Here is a 14,773-nt window from a genome sequence, read left to right on the forward strand (position 1 = left end):
CTGATAAATATTTTTGTGACTCATTCATCCTATCAGTAGTTTAGTATTTTAATTGCTAAATAATGTAACAAGGTAGGAATATATCACGACTCGGTTACCGTTTCTTTCACTGATGGATATGTGGATGTTTCCATTTGGGGGTTATTATAAATAAAGCCACAATAGACATTCATTCTACGTGCGTTTGCATATAACAGCTTCATAGAAATACAATTCACATAGCACACAATTCACTTATCTAAAGTGTACAAGAGGTGAGGTGAAGTCGCTCAGTCGTGTCCGACTCTTTGCGACCCCGTGGACTGTAACCTACTAGGCTTCTCCGTCCATGGGATTCTCCAGGCAAGAATACTGGAGTGGATTGCCATTTCCTTCTCCAGGGGATCTTCTCGACCCAGGGATCGAACCCGGGTCTCCCGCATTGGAGGCAGACACTTTAACCTCTGAGCCACCAGGAAAGCCCCAAAGTGTACAATTCAGAGGTTTTTAGTAAAATTCCCAAAGCTGTTTAACCATCATCACAATCAATTTTAGAATACCTTCATCATATCAAAGAGAAACCCTATATTTTTAAACTATCACTTCCCTTCTCATTTCCCAGTCTTCCCACTCCAGTCCTAGGCAAACACTAACCTATATTCTATACACAGATTTGCCTATTCTAGAAAATTGATATAAATGGAATCATACAGTATGTGACCTTTTGTGCCTTGCTCTTTCACTTAACAAAATGTTTTCAAGCTTCATCCACGTTGTAGCAGGTTCTAGTACCTCATTCATTACATGACAGAATAGTACTCCATTGTATGGATATAGCAGTTTGTTTATCCATTCAATTGCTGATGAATATTTGAGTTGTTTCTATCAATATCTTTCGGCTACTATTAGTACGATGCTAAGAAAATCAGGTACAAGTTTTGTTTGAACATCTGTTTTCAATTCTTTTAGGTATCTACCTAAGAGAGGCATTCATTACTAGATAAAATGGTAACTAGCAGGGTGTTTTAGGCAAAGTGGCTACATCGTTTTACATTTTCACTAGCAGCATATGAGGCTTCCAAGTTCTCCACATCCTTACCAACATTATTTCCTGTCTACTTTATTACAGCTGTGAAGTGAAGTGGTATTCTCACTGTGGTTTCAATATGCATTTCCCTGATGACATATTATATTGAGCATCTTTTCATGTGTTTTATTAACTATTTGCATATCTTCTTTAGAGAAATGTCTTTTCAGATCCTTTGCCCTTTTTAAAACCAGGTTATTAGTTTTCTACTATTGAACTGCAAGAAATGCTTACGATCTAGATACCAGTTCCTTATCAGATACATGTTTTATAAATATTTTCTATCATTCTATGAGTTGTCAGTTCTCAACAGTGTCCTCTGAGGCACAAAAGTTTTCTATTTGTGTAAAGTCTAATTTATCCCTTTTTGTATTTGGTTGCTTATGTGTTAGGTGTCATACCTAAGAAACCACTGCCTAATCCAAACTGAGAAATGTGAATCCTCCAACTTTTGCCCTTCATGCATTTCTAGATTCCTTTACGTATCAATTTTGGGATCAGCTTTGTCAATAGCTGGGGTTTTGACAGGACTATGCTGAATCTGTAGATCCATTATTGCCAGCTAACTACATTAACCCTTTCAATGCATGAACGCAGAGTATTTTTCCAATAACTGCAGTATTCCTTAAATTTTTTCAACAATATTTCGCAGTTTTGGTGAACAAGCCTTGCATTTCTTTTGTTAAATTTACTAATAGAATTTTATACTTGTTGGTGCTCTTGTAATTAGAGCACCAACTTAATTTTGTTTTCAGGTTTTTCATTTTTAGTGTATAGAAATACAACTGATTTTGCATATTGATTTGGAGTCTTGCAACTTGATGAGGTCATTTATTATCTCCAGCAGATTTTTTTTGTAGATTCCTTAGGCAATTTTATACACGATATGCCATCTATAAACAAAATAGTTTCTTCCTTTCCATTTTGGATGTCTTTTCTTTCTTTTCCTTGCCTGTTTACTCTTACCAGTATCTCCAGGGCAATGTTATATAGAAGATGTAAAAGCAGATATCTTGTCTTATTTCTGATCTTAAAGGAAAAGTATTCAGTTATTCACCATCAAATATGGATTTTTCACAGGTCCCCTTATCAGGCTGAGGAAGTCTTCTTTCTATTCTTAATTTGTTCAGCATTTTTATAATGAAAAACATGAAAAGGTATTCACTTCTGTGAGGCCTTTTCTGTGTATGTTGAGGTGATGATGTGATTTTTGTCCTTTATTCTATCAATGTGGTGTATTACTCTGACTTGATTTTTCTAAGCTGAACTAACCTTGCATTTCTGAGTAAATTTCAGTAGATAGTGGTATAAAATATTGTTTACATATTGCTGAACTCAGCTTATAAGTATTCTGTTGACAATTTTTGTTGAGGGATATCGGTTTGTGGTTTTCATTTCTATGATGTCTTATCTGGTATCCTGGTAACACTGTCTTCACCAAAACAGAACAAAAGCATTCCCCTATCTTCTATTTCTTGGGAAGAGTTTATAAAGAATTGGTGCTAATTTTTCATTTCATTAAGTACTGGGTAAAATTTATCAATGAATTCACTGTTCTTGGCTTTGCTCTGTGGGAAGATTTTTTTCATAACTAATCCAATCTCTTTTCCTGTGACAGGCCTATTCAGACTTTCTTTTTCTTCTGAAGTCAGTATATAGGCTGTTAGCATCTTTCCAGGAATTTTTCCATTTCCACTAGATTTTAATTTGCTGCCATACAACTGTTCATAGTATTATAATCCTTTTCATTTCCATCAGTTCAGTAGCAACACCCTCCTTTATTTCCCCAATTTGACGCTTACTCCTTGGAAGAAAAGTTATGACCAACCTAGATAGTATATCCAAAAGCAGAGACATTACTTTGCTGACTAAGGTCCGTCTAGTCAAGGCTATGGTTTTCCAGTGGTCATGTAGGGATGTGAGAGTTGGACTGTGAAGAAGGCTGAGTGCCGAAGAATTGATGCTTTTGAACCGTGGTGTTAGAGAAGGCTCTTGAGAGTCCCTTAGACTGCAAGGAGATCCAAGCAGTCCATTCTGAAGGAGATCAGCCCTGGGATTTCTTTGGAAGGAATGATGCTAAAGCTGAAACTCCAGTACTTTGGCCACCTCATGCGAAGAGTTTTATTGGAAAAGACTGATGCTGGGAGGGATTGGGGGCAGGAGGAGAAGGGGACAACCGAGGATGACATGGCTGGATGGCATTATGGACTCGATGGACCTGAGTCTGAGTGAACTCCGGGAGATGGTGATGGACAGGGAGGCCGGACGTGCTGCGATTCATGTGGTCGCAAAGAGTCGGACACGACTGAGCGACTGAACTGAACTGAACTTTCTCTTTTTCTTGGTCTGTCTACCTCAAGGTTTGTCAATTTTGTTTACCTTTTTAAAGAAGCAGCTTTTGCTTTTGTTTTCTTCTATTTTATTTATTTCAGATCTCCTCTTTATAATGTCCTTCCTATTTCTTCCTTTAGGTTTAGCTTGCCCTTTTTCCCTAGAATCATAAGGTGAGGCATTAGGTTACTGATTTGAGATATTCTTTCTTTTTTAATAGAAGTATTTGAACCTATAAATTTTCTTCCAAACACTGTTTTAGCTGTATCCCGTAAGATTCGGGTGTGTATTTTCTTGCATTAATTTCAAACTATTTTCTAATCTCCCTTGTGATTTCCTTTGTCTCACTGGTTATTAAGAACTTTGTTACTTAGTCTCCACATATGTTTAGAGACATATTATTTTTGTTCCTCTATTCTTTCAATACAATCTTCTTTTGTACTAAATACATGTTATCTAGCATACTGTTTAAACATTTTGGCCATTTATATTATTACTATATTATTTTTTAGCTATTTTCTTAACAGGGAATTAAAATTAGCATCTTGCCTTATAACAATCTAGCCTGGATTAAAAACTACTTAATTTCAATAGTATGTAAAAACTTTCTTCCTATATAACTTCATTTCCATCCTCTTCCTTTATGCTGTTATTGTCATGCAAATTACAGCTTTTAAAATGGCCTGCCCTCTGACAAAGATATGTAATTATTGTTTTTTATAGTTGTCTTTTAAATCAGATTGGAGGAAAAAAGGTTACAAAATTATTTTTTTTAAGTTACAAAATGTAAAAGATACATTTATACTATCTTTTACATAGTACAAACTATAACTTTATAGTTGCCTTTAATGGTACTCTTTATTACATCATATGCTTTCAAATTACTGTCTATGTCCTTTCATTTCAGCCAGAACTCCCTTTAACATTTCCTGTGCGACAGCTAGTAGCAGTCATTCAGGATTTGTTGGCCTGGGAATGTCTTAATTTCACCATCATTTTGAAGGATAGTTCTTGTGTCTGTGTATATGTGTGTTTTGGGATTTTTTTCTTTTTTTGGCTGCACTAGGTCATCACACCTGCACAGAGGCTTTCTGTGTTGTGGAACACAGGCTCTAGGCATGTGAGCTCAGCAGCTGTGACACATGGGGGTCAGCTGCTCTGTGGCATATGTGATCTTCCCTGACCAGGTATCAAACCCATGTCCCTTGCATTGGCAGGCAGATTCTTAACAACAACTGGACCACCAGGAAGTCCTAAAGGATAGTTTTAGTGAATATAGAATTCTTGATTGACAGACTTTTCTTCTAGCACTTTGGATATGCCATGCCATTGTTCTCTAGCCTCAATGGTTTCTAATGATTAATCAACTGTCAATCATACTGAGGATACTTTGTGCATGCGTGCATGCTAAGTTGCTTCAATCATGTCTGATTCTCTGAGACTCTATGGACCATAGTCCACCAGGCTCCTCTGTCCATGGAATTCTCCAGATAAGAATACTGGAGTGGGTGTGGGGACTTTCCTGACCCAGGGATAATCCCACATTTCATGTTTCCTGCACTGGCATGCCAGTTCTTTACCACCAGCGCCACCTGGAAAGCCCAGATGTGCCACTTTCAACAGTCTCTCTTTACCTCTAGATAGTTTAATTATGATACATCTAAGTTTGAATCTCTGAATTCACTCATCTTATAATCTGTTGAGCTTCTGAGATGTATAGATTAATTTTCTCATCAAACTTGAGGAGACTGGGGCCATTATTTCATGAAATATTCTTTCTGTCCCTTTCCCTCCTTTCCCTCTCAAAAGTTTATATGCCTCATGGTATCCCATAGGTCTAGAAGCTCTACTTATCTTCTTCATTCTTTATTCTTCAACTCAACTGATCTGTCTTCATGTTTACCAATTCTGGCTTCTGCTTATTCAAATCTGCTATTGACCCCTTCTGAATTTCTCATTTCAGTTACCGTACACTTTTTCCCCACTTCAAAACTGATTTGTGTGTATCTAAAATTTGATATTCTCCATCTGGTTGGACATTGTTCTCATACTCTCCTTTTGTTCTTCAGATATGGTTGCCTTTATGTCTTTAAACATATTTAACATAGTTTAAAAATTCTGTCTAGCAATATCAATGCCTGGATTTTTTCAGAGATAGGTTTTTACAGATTCCTTCTTTCCCCATGTATGGATCATAGTGTTATATTTCTTTGCATGTCTCAAAATCTTATATAGAACACCAGATATTTTAAATAATATAACATGGCAACTCTGAAAATCACATTTTTTCTCTCTCCCCAGGATTTACTGTTGCTGCTGATTCTTATAGTTGCTATTTATTTAGGACATTACTGAACTAATTCTGCAAGTTTGTATTCTTTGTCACAGGTGACCATGGAAACCTCTGCTCACTTAGCTTAATAAACAGCTATTGACTGGAGGCATATATCTTTACATGCCTGAAACCAGTAATTCTTCCAGTCTTTGTCAAGGGTCATTGAGTGCTTACGTTGAAGCATACATACAACATTCAGCTAGGCAGTTTAGAACTCTGTCTTACCCTGCTCACAGGAAACCTGAATGTTATCCTGAGATAAGAAATCAGGATCTCTTCAGGTCTTTACTGAGCATAGCCCTAGGCACGTACACAGTCCTATGCATGTGCTTAGCCACCTAAATTCCCATGAATACACAGATACTTTTCATAGCCATTATGGAAACCTCATTCCTCAGGTGTTCCTTTTAAATGTTTTGGCTAGTTTTTGCCCCAACTGTTATCTATTGCATCAGAGAGTTGCAACGTTCAACAACTGTTTCTGACTGTTTTGGACAAAACCCCTAGATCAAAGGTTATTCATACTGGGAAAGCTCTAAGTCAGGTTAAAAGATAGCCTTGTAAGTGGGGTCTTCCATGAAACTACCAAATAGGTTAAATAATGACAATTCTCTGGGAATGGAGCTCTGAAGGAGTACCAGTCCCCTTCTACTCCCTCCAGTGCACTCCCACTTCTGATTTTCACTGCATATCTAGGCTATTGGTTTTCAAGGCCACTGAGGGAGGGTGGTGAGCAGTGCAAGCTTAAACACTATAAAATGCACTGACATTAATAACATTCGGTCTTCTTTCTTGTATGTACACTTTCCAAATTACTGCAGGCCTTTGATGAATTTCTTGAGCTCCAACAAAGTTATTCTGACAATTTTTGCAAGTGTTCTTGTTGCTTTTATGGAAGAGATGCATTTTCAGAAGTCCTGTCTCCCCTGCTGAATTGACATTCAATCTAAAACCCTTACTCTTAATCACCACACCATAGAGTCTAACACAGAATGAATTTAATAGTAATGGTCAGGGTTTTGTTGTTAACAAAAATGCATTTAATTGTCTTAAGTACTGGGTAGAATTGCGGACAGACTACTGCATAGAAACCCTAGACCCAGGGCTTACCAGGTGGCACTAGTGGTAAAGAACCCAGCTGCCAATGCAGGAGAAATCCTAGATCCTGTGTGTTGTTGTTGTTTAGTTGCCACGTCATGTCCAACCCTATTTAGGTGAAATCTAAATTAGTTTTAGTACCTGGTTATTTCTGGAAAAGGATCGTCACTGGAATCCTTCTCCCACTTGAAAAACAAATGGGAGTTCATTAGAGTCATGCAGCCCTCTGTGTGGGATGGTGAAGAGGAACAGGTTATGTGGGAACCATTAACACTCTCTACCTACAGACACTATATGAATGGCTTCAGATTTTCTCCCTGTAGATGAAGACACTGAATGACACTTTAAATTCTCATTCTTGCCTCTTACACCAATGCCACAGCTGAATTTCCTGTCTCTCCCTAGTCTTTTTAGATGGATTAAAATTCCTCTTTGGCTATATTTTTATGTAACTCCAAAAGAAACAAATAAGCATCACTACACCCACAGCAACACACTGTATAACTCATGGTCAAGATATGATCTCCACTGTACTCTCTAGTCCAGGCTCTTTCTTATTCAGAAGGAGTAAATCAGAGGCAAGATGGATGACACCACTGGAAGAGCTGTTCTTCCGTACCTCACTGTTCACCAGAAAAATCATTATCATTTCTAATTTTACCTCCTAGCAGGGCCAACATGGTACCTCATTCAAACTGCCTGTTTACATGACTCTACTAGGAATATTTTATGGTTTCCTAATAAACTGCCATAGCTATAACTCACAACTATAACAAATTTATTCTTCAAACAATTAATTGAATTAATTTTTTTACTTAAAAGTCTTAAAATGGCATTGTGTTCTCTAATATAGAAATCTATAAAAAAAAATAACAGTCAAAAGAAGACTTAAATTTGATATTCTCATTTGTGCTCAGCTGGCTTGATGAAGAAGAATGTTAGAGAATTCCTTAACAAAATCAAGAATTCTTTTTTTTTTGGTTTAGCAACAAGGTATTTCTTGACAATTAGCTAAAAGTCCACTGATATTTATTTCCTTTAAAAGATACTCTCAAAGGAAGTGAAAATATATTGCACTCTGTATTCTACATTTACTTTCTTCATTAGAAATAATATTTTTGACATCTTATTCTAATTCACAATCTGAACGTGGTTATCTTCTGCCTTTCACATGTTCTACTTCTGTTTAAATAATCTCCAATTCCTGTTTCACTCTGATATATCTGCATTCTACTTATGGTGATTATAAAAGTTCTGAATCTACTACTTAGTCCATTTTCAGTTATTTTGTTAGTTTCTATTGTGCAATACTACAATGTTCTAACTTTATAATATCCTAAACTCACCAGAAAAGAGCAGGTGGTAAATGGTACAGAGGGAGGAAAAACGCTAAATTTTGGCACTGACACTAATATACAGTAATACGATTATTCTCTGTAACAAACCTGCTCACTCAGTGATTATCTCAAAATGCAAATGAACTATCTTTTTTTTTTTCTAGATAAAAAGGGAAATTTTTAAGTTTATGCAAGGGGGACTTTCTAGCATGTCGGTCATACTCTCTTTCTTAACATAGAAGATAGTTTCACAAGCGTTTTCACTTTGTGATAATTCACTGAACTGTGTTTTTGTTCTGTGCACTTTTATGCATACATGTCATACCCCAGTATAAAAGAATTTATTACACGGAAGCTCTATGCTGGCCAGAAAGAGAAATTAGATTAGAAAACAAGAATCTAGAAGTTATCGAAGCAGAGATAATACAGGCTCAGTTGATTGATCATTAGAAGCATTAGTAACATCGCATGTCTTTGTACTAATACTAATACACACAGAACCAGCTTTCACAAATAATAATTTAAATGCCAAAAGAATATACAATGTAACTTTTACAGAAAGCAAAGTATTTAATAGTAAATATAAGAAAAGTTTATTGTCTTAGTTAAATCTTAGTAGAATATCAATTTCCAGAATTGACACATTTTTCAATATTGATACATAAATTGATGTCCACTACAATAAATTACATCTTTAAAAAAAAACTTTTCCTTTTAGTTTTTTGCTGGTAACTGTAGTCAATAATGCAGTATATATTTGAAAGTGGCCAAGAAATTAACTTGTGAAAGTTCTCATCACATACAAAAAATGTCTGTAACTCTGTGATGGTTGGAATAGTGATGGATGGAATCATTTCACAGTATATATAAATACTGAATCATTATGTTATATACCTGAAACTAATATAATGTCATATGTCCATTATACCTCAATTTAAGTTTGTTTCAAGTTTTTTTGCAAAGATAGCCTCTTAGAAATAATTTTGGCAAAGGCAAAGCAGTTTTAAGATTTTCCTTCTATTTTCAAAAAATATATATAGTTCTATTCACACAGGCCAGTTCATACACATTATAATCTGAAGTACAGAAATGAAATTCAATTACTTTGGCCTCTCATTTTAGAAATACAATCTTTCTAATATTTTATTCATTAAAAAAATATAATAGCCAAATTTAAATTTTCACTGCTAATGCACATGCCAAAAAGGCACAGAAGTAAGCCTAGGAGCCCTGAAAGTACAAAGTGTATCCTCCTGCACTTCTGCTGGGGCTTCTTGGCAGAAGAATGTTACTTTAAAGGATTACATATGTATTAGAAAATCCTCACTCTGCAGCAACGGTCTAAGGTTAGAGCTACAGCAGAGGGGCACACAAAAGAGTATCCAGCTTTATCCATTTCTAACTTTTAAAGTAAAATTCAGCTAACTAAAGTAAGCATAAGGAAACAAACATTACACTTCACAACCAGACACTTTACAAGTATTACCTAATTTTACCCTCAATATTGAAGGTACTATTAACACTCCCTAACAGTCACAAAATCAGTCAAGAGAAGAGATAACAACTGATTCAACTCCGGACAACAGAGATGACAAGTGAAGCTGGCTTATCCACCATGCTATACTACCTCAATCCTAATTTTTCTGTCTCCTGATTTATGCTTCCATATTATGTTTCATTTGTAGTAAAAAACTATGACATTAGAAGAAAACAGAGAACGGTATCAGTATTAAGTTCTATACAATTACATAATAATTTCACTTTTGGCTTAAGAATCTTACCAATGTCAGTATGCCTAAGAAATAACAGGTGCTTTACACTCATTATTCCTATCAGTATTTATTAATAATACACACACACACACATAAAGTTCATCAGCACTCATTAGATCTGAAACACGATGTTAGGGCATGATTTAAAAAAAAAAAAAAAAAACAGAAGCATGGCAGAATACTGATGTCTATTGCTTACCAGTTTTTCTCTGAATGTGTCTTTTCCCAGCTTCCCTGAAAGCAACCACGGCTCTAAAAAAAGCTCGGAGAACTGACCATCGGAAAATAGCTACAGGATCAATTCCAATCATCCCAGAGATAAATGCATTCTTGCTACTTCTCAGAAGAGCTACAATGTCAGGACGCATATGATCTGTATTTTTTTCCCGGAAATCCTACATGAAAAAAATACCAGTGTTATTTTCGAAAAAATGTATTAAGCCAAGAAGAAAATGGGTGACATATTTGAACAGTGGCTGAATAAGAGTATAGAAGTGATTTCTGTGTTAGCCAGCTAGATGGACCAGACAGATATCCTCTATAAAGTCCCATCTAAGCCTAAAACTATTTAATTCTACAATTCATTTAAATTAGAATGAACATTCCACCAACTCATTGCAGCTTGTTAAACATTAGTCTGGCAGAGATTCTCTAAGAGACTATCACATAAAACAACAAGAGAGTTGAGTAATAAAAAGAAGCCAGAAATGAGAAGACCAGGAACAATATTTCACTCAAAGGGAACACCTACTACCTTCAGGTGGTGCTAAGTTGCAGGAGTTAGGAGAATGTTAGTAAGTCTGAGGTCTAGAGCATTCTCGGCAAGGGTGAGAGGTACAAGAAAAGGGAGATAAATAGGCTATGCAAGCTATGCAAGACTGAGTTAGGAGTCTGGACTTTATTCAAGTGTCAAGGAAAGCCACTGGAACGATAATGACGTGAACTAACTGATGTTTTAGAAACATCACTGATTGCTACTGAAGGAATTAACTGTACAAAGAATGGAGAAAGGTATTCCAAATAAGAGCTGACAGTGACTTGGGCTATAAGGATGGTACTATAGGAAAGGGAAAATGGTTACATATTTGGGACATTTTTTAGAGGTAAGGGTGAAGGACTTGCTGGTGGATTAGAGCATTGTGAGTGAACGAGAGAATTAGGTTAACACCTATATTTTGGGTTTGAGCAACGAGGTAGGTGGAGGTACTATATATACTAATATGGAGAAGACTTGAGAAAAGAGAAGATATGATAGAAATTGATGATCAGGAGATAAGTTTTGTCCAAGTGAAGCTAGAGATGGTGAAAATAAGGATGATAACAAGCAACATTTACTGAGAAGTTACTAAGTAAATGGCTCACTTCTAAGCATTTTACACGTTGTCTCATTGAAGTTCATTTCATCACCTTAACAAGTCCTTGAGATAAATACACCTTAACAAGTCCTTGAGATGGATATTATTATTATTATTTTATAGATGAGGAAGTTGAGTCACAGAAAGGTTAACTATCTTGGCCCCTATCACACAGTAATGAGAAGAACAGAGGTTCAAACATAGCCACTCATAACCACTATACTATGTCTGCATACAGACATCAAGTAGGCAGATGGACGTATCTGCCTAGAGTTTAACAGATTTCAGAAAACACATCTGGATATCATCAGCATATACATTTTTAAAGTTGGATAAGATTACCAAAAGAATGTAAATAGCCAGTTAAAACCACTTGCCAATGGAGGTGAGAGATGATAGAACAGAAGAAAATGAGTTTAAATACCTCACAAAAAGATAAGGGGGGCAAGAAACTTACACTCCTGGAAGAAGGTCCCAGACTGATACATAGAGTCTAGGTGTTTGACTATAGCCACACCCAGATGGAAGGCTGCTGCTGCTAAGTTGCTTCAGTCATGTCTGACTTTGTGCGACCCCATACACGGCAGCCCACTAGGCTCCTCTGTCCCTGGGATTCTCCAGGCAAGAATACTGGAGTGGGTTGCCATTTCCTTCTCCAGATGGAAGGACTGGTGAGTAAATCATTTCATGTCAGTGCAGCTTCACAGAATAGCTCTAACTCAGAATTCCTGGAGGGTCATACCTAGTATAATATCATCAACCCTCATGTCCACAAGGCAGCTTGGACTCATCCTGCTACCTTTGGGACTTTCCTTTCCTAATAATTCTTGGTTCTCCTGAAAACAGGGGGAAGAGGGAAACAAGTCAGACGTCTTGGCGCTCAGTTTGTCCCTAAATACTTTTTGAGCAAAAGTATATATTATAAAAGTTAGCAAAACTGAAAAAGAATTTTCAAATCAAAATGCCAGCAGCAGCAAATACTGAGGGCAGACAGACAAATGTCAGGCACTAAGTTAAGCACTATACATAACTAATTTAATTCTAACAATTACTCAATAAAGTAGATTCGATTATAAACCAAACTTCACTGCTAAGGAATCACAGAGATAATGAAGTTCGTCAGAAGTCAAACATAATAAGCATTGCTACAGGAACTGAAACATCAGTCTGCCCTACTCCAAAGATTATTCTGTCCTATTAACAACTACACTGTAAAATCTAAAATTCTATATCTCTTTTCCATGTTGATAGTCATCAACATTTCCCAATGTAATGGTCCTGTCTCTCTGCCTTCATATTCCTACATTCCTAAGTATTAATAAACTAAATCACATCATAATCACATCATCATTGAAACTCTTCTGTTGCTTTCTACGACAACACAGCTTGTGACTTACTACTTGTATCTTGTGCTATCCCTTCTCAGTCCCCACTGTTGGTTCTGTATTGAAAATTCTTAAGAGTTTCATCTTGTGTACCCATAGTTTCTGATCATCCTACATCAGTTTATCTCAACCATAATTGTGGCTTAAACTCTATCTAAATGATGAAACCCAAATCTGTATTTCCAGCTCAGATATTTCTTGTTAAGTCTGACGATGCATTTATACATTTTAAAGGTATCTCAAACTTGAAAGAAAATGTTTAATACTAGTATTGCTTATATGCTTTAAAGCAGTCACTAGTGAAACCATGTGGACCTAGAATTCCCTTTGTAGAAAATTTTAAATTACTGATTCAAATTACTTAACAAACATAGGATTTTTAAGTTTTCCTATATTTTCTTGTTTCAGTTTTGGTGATATTTTTCATGGAATTTTCAACTTTACACTGTCAAATTTATTGGCAAAACATGTTCATGTCTTCTATAGAGTGTATAGTTAAACCCCCTTATTTGTTTCTGCTACCAGCAATCTGTGAAGCTTTCTCCTTTCATTAGTTATTTTCTGTTATCTTTTACTTACACAGTTTTCCCTTGAACAACATGGGGGTTAGGAATGCTGACCAAAACCACAGCTGAAAATCCCCATATAACTTTACAGTCAGATCTTCATAGCATCTACAGTGCTGCATTTGCGGATTCAGTCAATCACGGATCACACAGTACTGCAGCATCTATTTACTGAAAGATGTCTAGCATAAATTGTTATTCAGTCGTTCAATAGTTTCTGACTCTTTGCATCTCATGGACTGCAGCACGCCAGGCTTCCTTGTCCTCACTATCTCCTGGAGTTTGCTCAAACTTATGTCCATTGAGTCGATGATGCCATCCAACAATCTCATCCTCTGTCACCCTCTTCTCCCCCTGCCCTCAGTCTTTCCCAGCATCAGGGTCTTTTCCAATGAGTCAGCTCTTTGTGTCAGGTGGTCAAAGTATTGGAGCTTCAATTCAGCATCAGTCCTTGCAATGAATAGTCAGGGTTAATTTCTTTTAGGATTGACTGGTTTGATATCCTTGCTGTCCAAGGGACTCTCAAGAGTACTCTCCAGCACCACAGTTCAAAAGCATCAATTCTTTGGTGCTCAGCCTTCTTTATGGTCCAAATCTCACATCCATACGAGACTACTGGAAAAACCATAGCTTTGATTAGGCGAACCTTTGCTGGCTAAGTGTCTAGGTTTGTCATAGTTTTTGTTCCAAGGAACAAGAGTTTTTTAATGTCATGGCTCCAGTCACCATCTGCAGTGATTTTGGAGTCCAAGGATATAGTCTATCACTGTTTCCATTTTTTCCCCAGGTTATTTGCCATGAAGTGATGGGACCAGAAGCCATGATTGTAGTTTTTTGAATGTTTAGTATTAAGCCAGCTTTTTCACTCTCCTCTTTCACCTTCATCAAGAGGTTCTTAAGTTCCTCTTCACTTCAGGCCATTAGGGGGGTGTTATCTGCATACGTGAAGTTGTTGATATTTCTCCCAAGAGTCTTGATTTCAGTTTATGATTCATCCAGCCCAGCATTTCCCATGATGTACACTGCACAGAAGTTAAATAAGCAGGATGACAATATACAGCCTTGATGTACAAATTTTCCAATTTGTTGTGATCCACATAGTCAAAGGCTTTAGCATAGTCAATGAAGCAGGTGTTTTCCTGGAATTCTCTTGCTTTTTATATGACCCAACAGATGTTGGCAATTTGCTCTCTGGTTCCTCTGCCTTTTTTAAATCCAGCTTGAACACCTGAAGTTCTCAATTCAAGTACTATTGATTTAAATACTATCTTGATTGAAGTACTAGCTTGAAGGATTTTGAGCATTACCTTGCTAGCATGTGACATGAGTTCAACCATGTGGTAGTTTGAGCATTCCCTGGCATTGCCCTTCTTTGGGACTAGAATGAAAAGTGACCTTTTCCAGTCTTATGGCCACTGCAGAGTATTCCAAATTTGCTGGCATTTTAAGTGCAGCACTTTAACAGCATCATCTTTTAGGATTTGAAATAACTCAGCTGGAATTCCATCACCTCCACTAGCTTTGTTCG

At 36.6% G+C, this 14,773-nt stretch overlaps 1 protein-coding gene across 10 annotated transcripts in view; it reads right to left on the reverse strand.

Annotated features, from left to right (window-relative positions):
- Positions 1–14,773, reverse strand: part of MYO9A (myosin IXA) — a 245,425-nt gene that overhangs the window by 112,329 nt on the left and 118,323 nt on the right. For all 10 annotated transcript variants that reach the window (XM_060418900.1, XM_060418902.1, XM_060418897.1 and 7 more), the window contains one exon: positions 10,139–10,334. In XM_060418900.1, the coding sequence (XP_060274883.1) occupies positions 10,139–10,334 (196 nt within the window). The remainder of the gene's footprint in view (positions 1–10,138; positions 10,335–14,773) is intronic.

This window comes from Ovis aries, chromosome 7 (assembly GCF_016772045.2).
Source record: "Ovis aries strain OAR_USU_Benz2616 breed Rambouillet chromosome 7, ARS-UI_Ramb_v3.0, whole genome shotgun sequence".
Taxonomy (NCBI): Eukaryota; Metazoa; Chordata; class Mammalia; order Artiodactyla; family Bovidae; genus Ovis; species Ovis aries.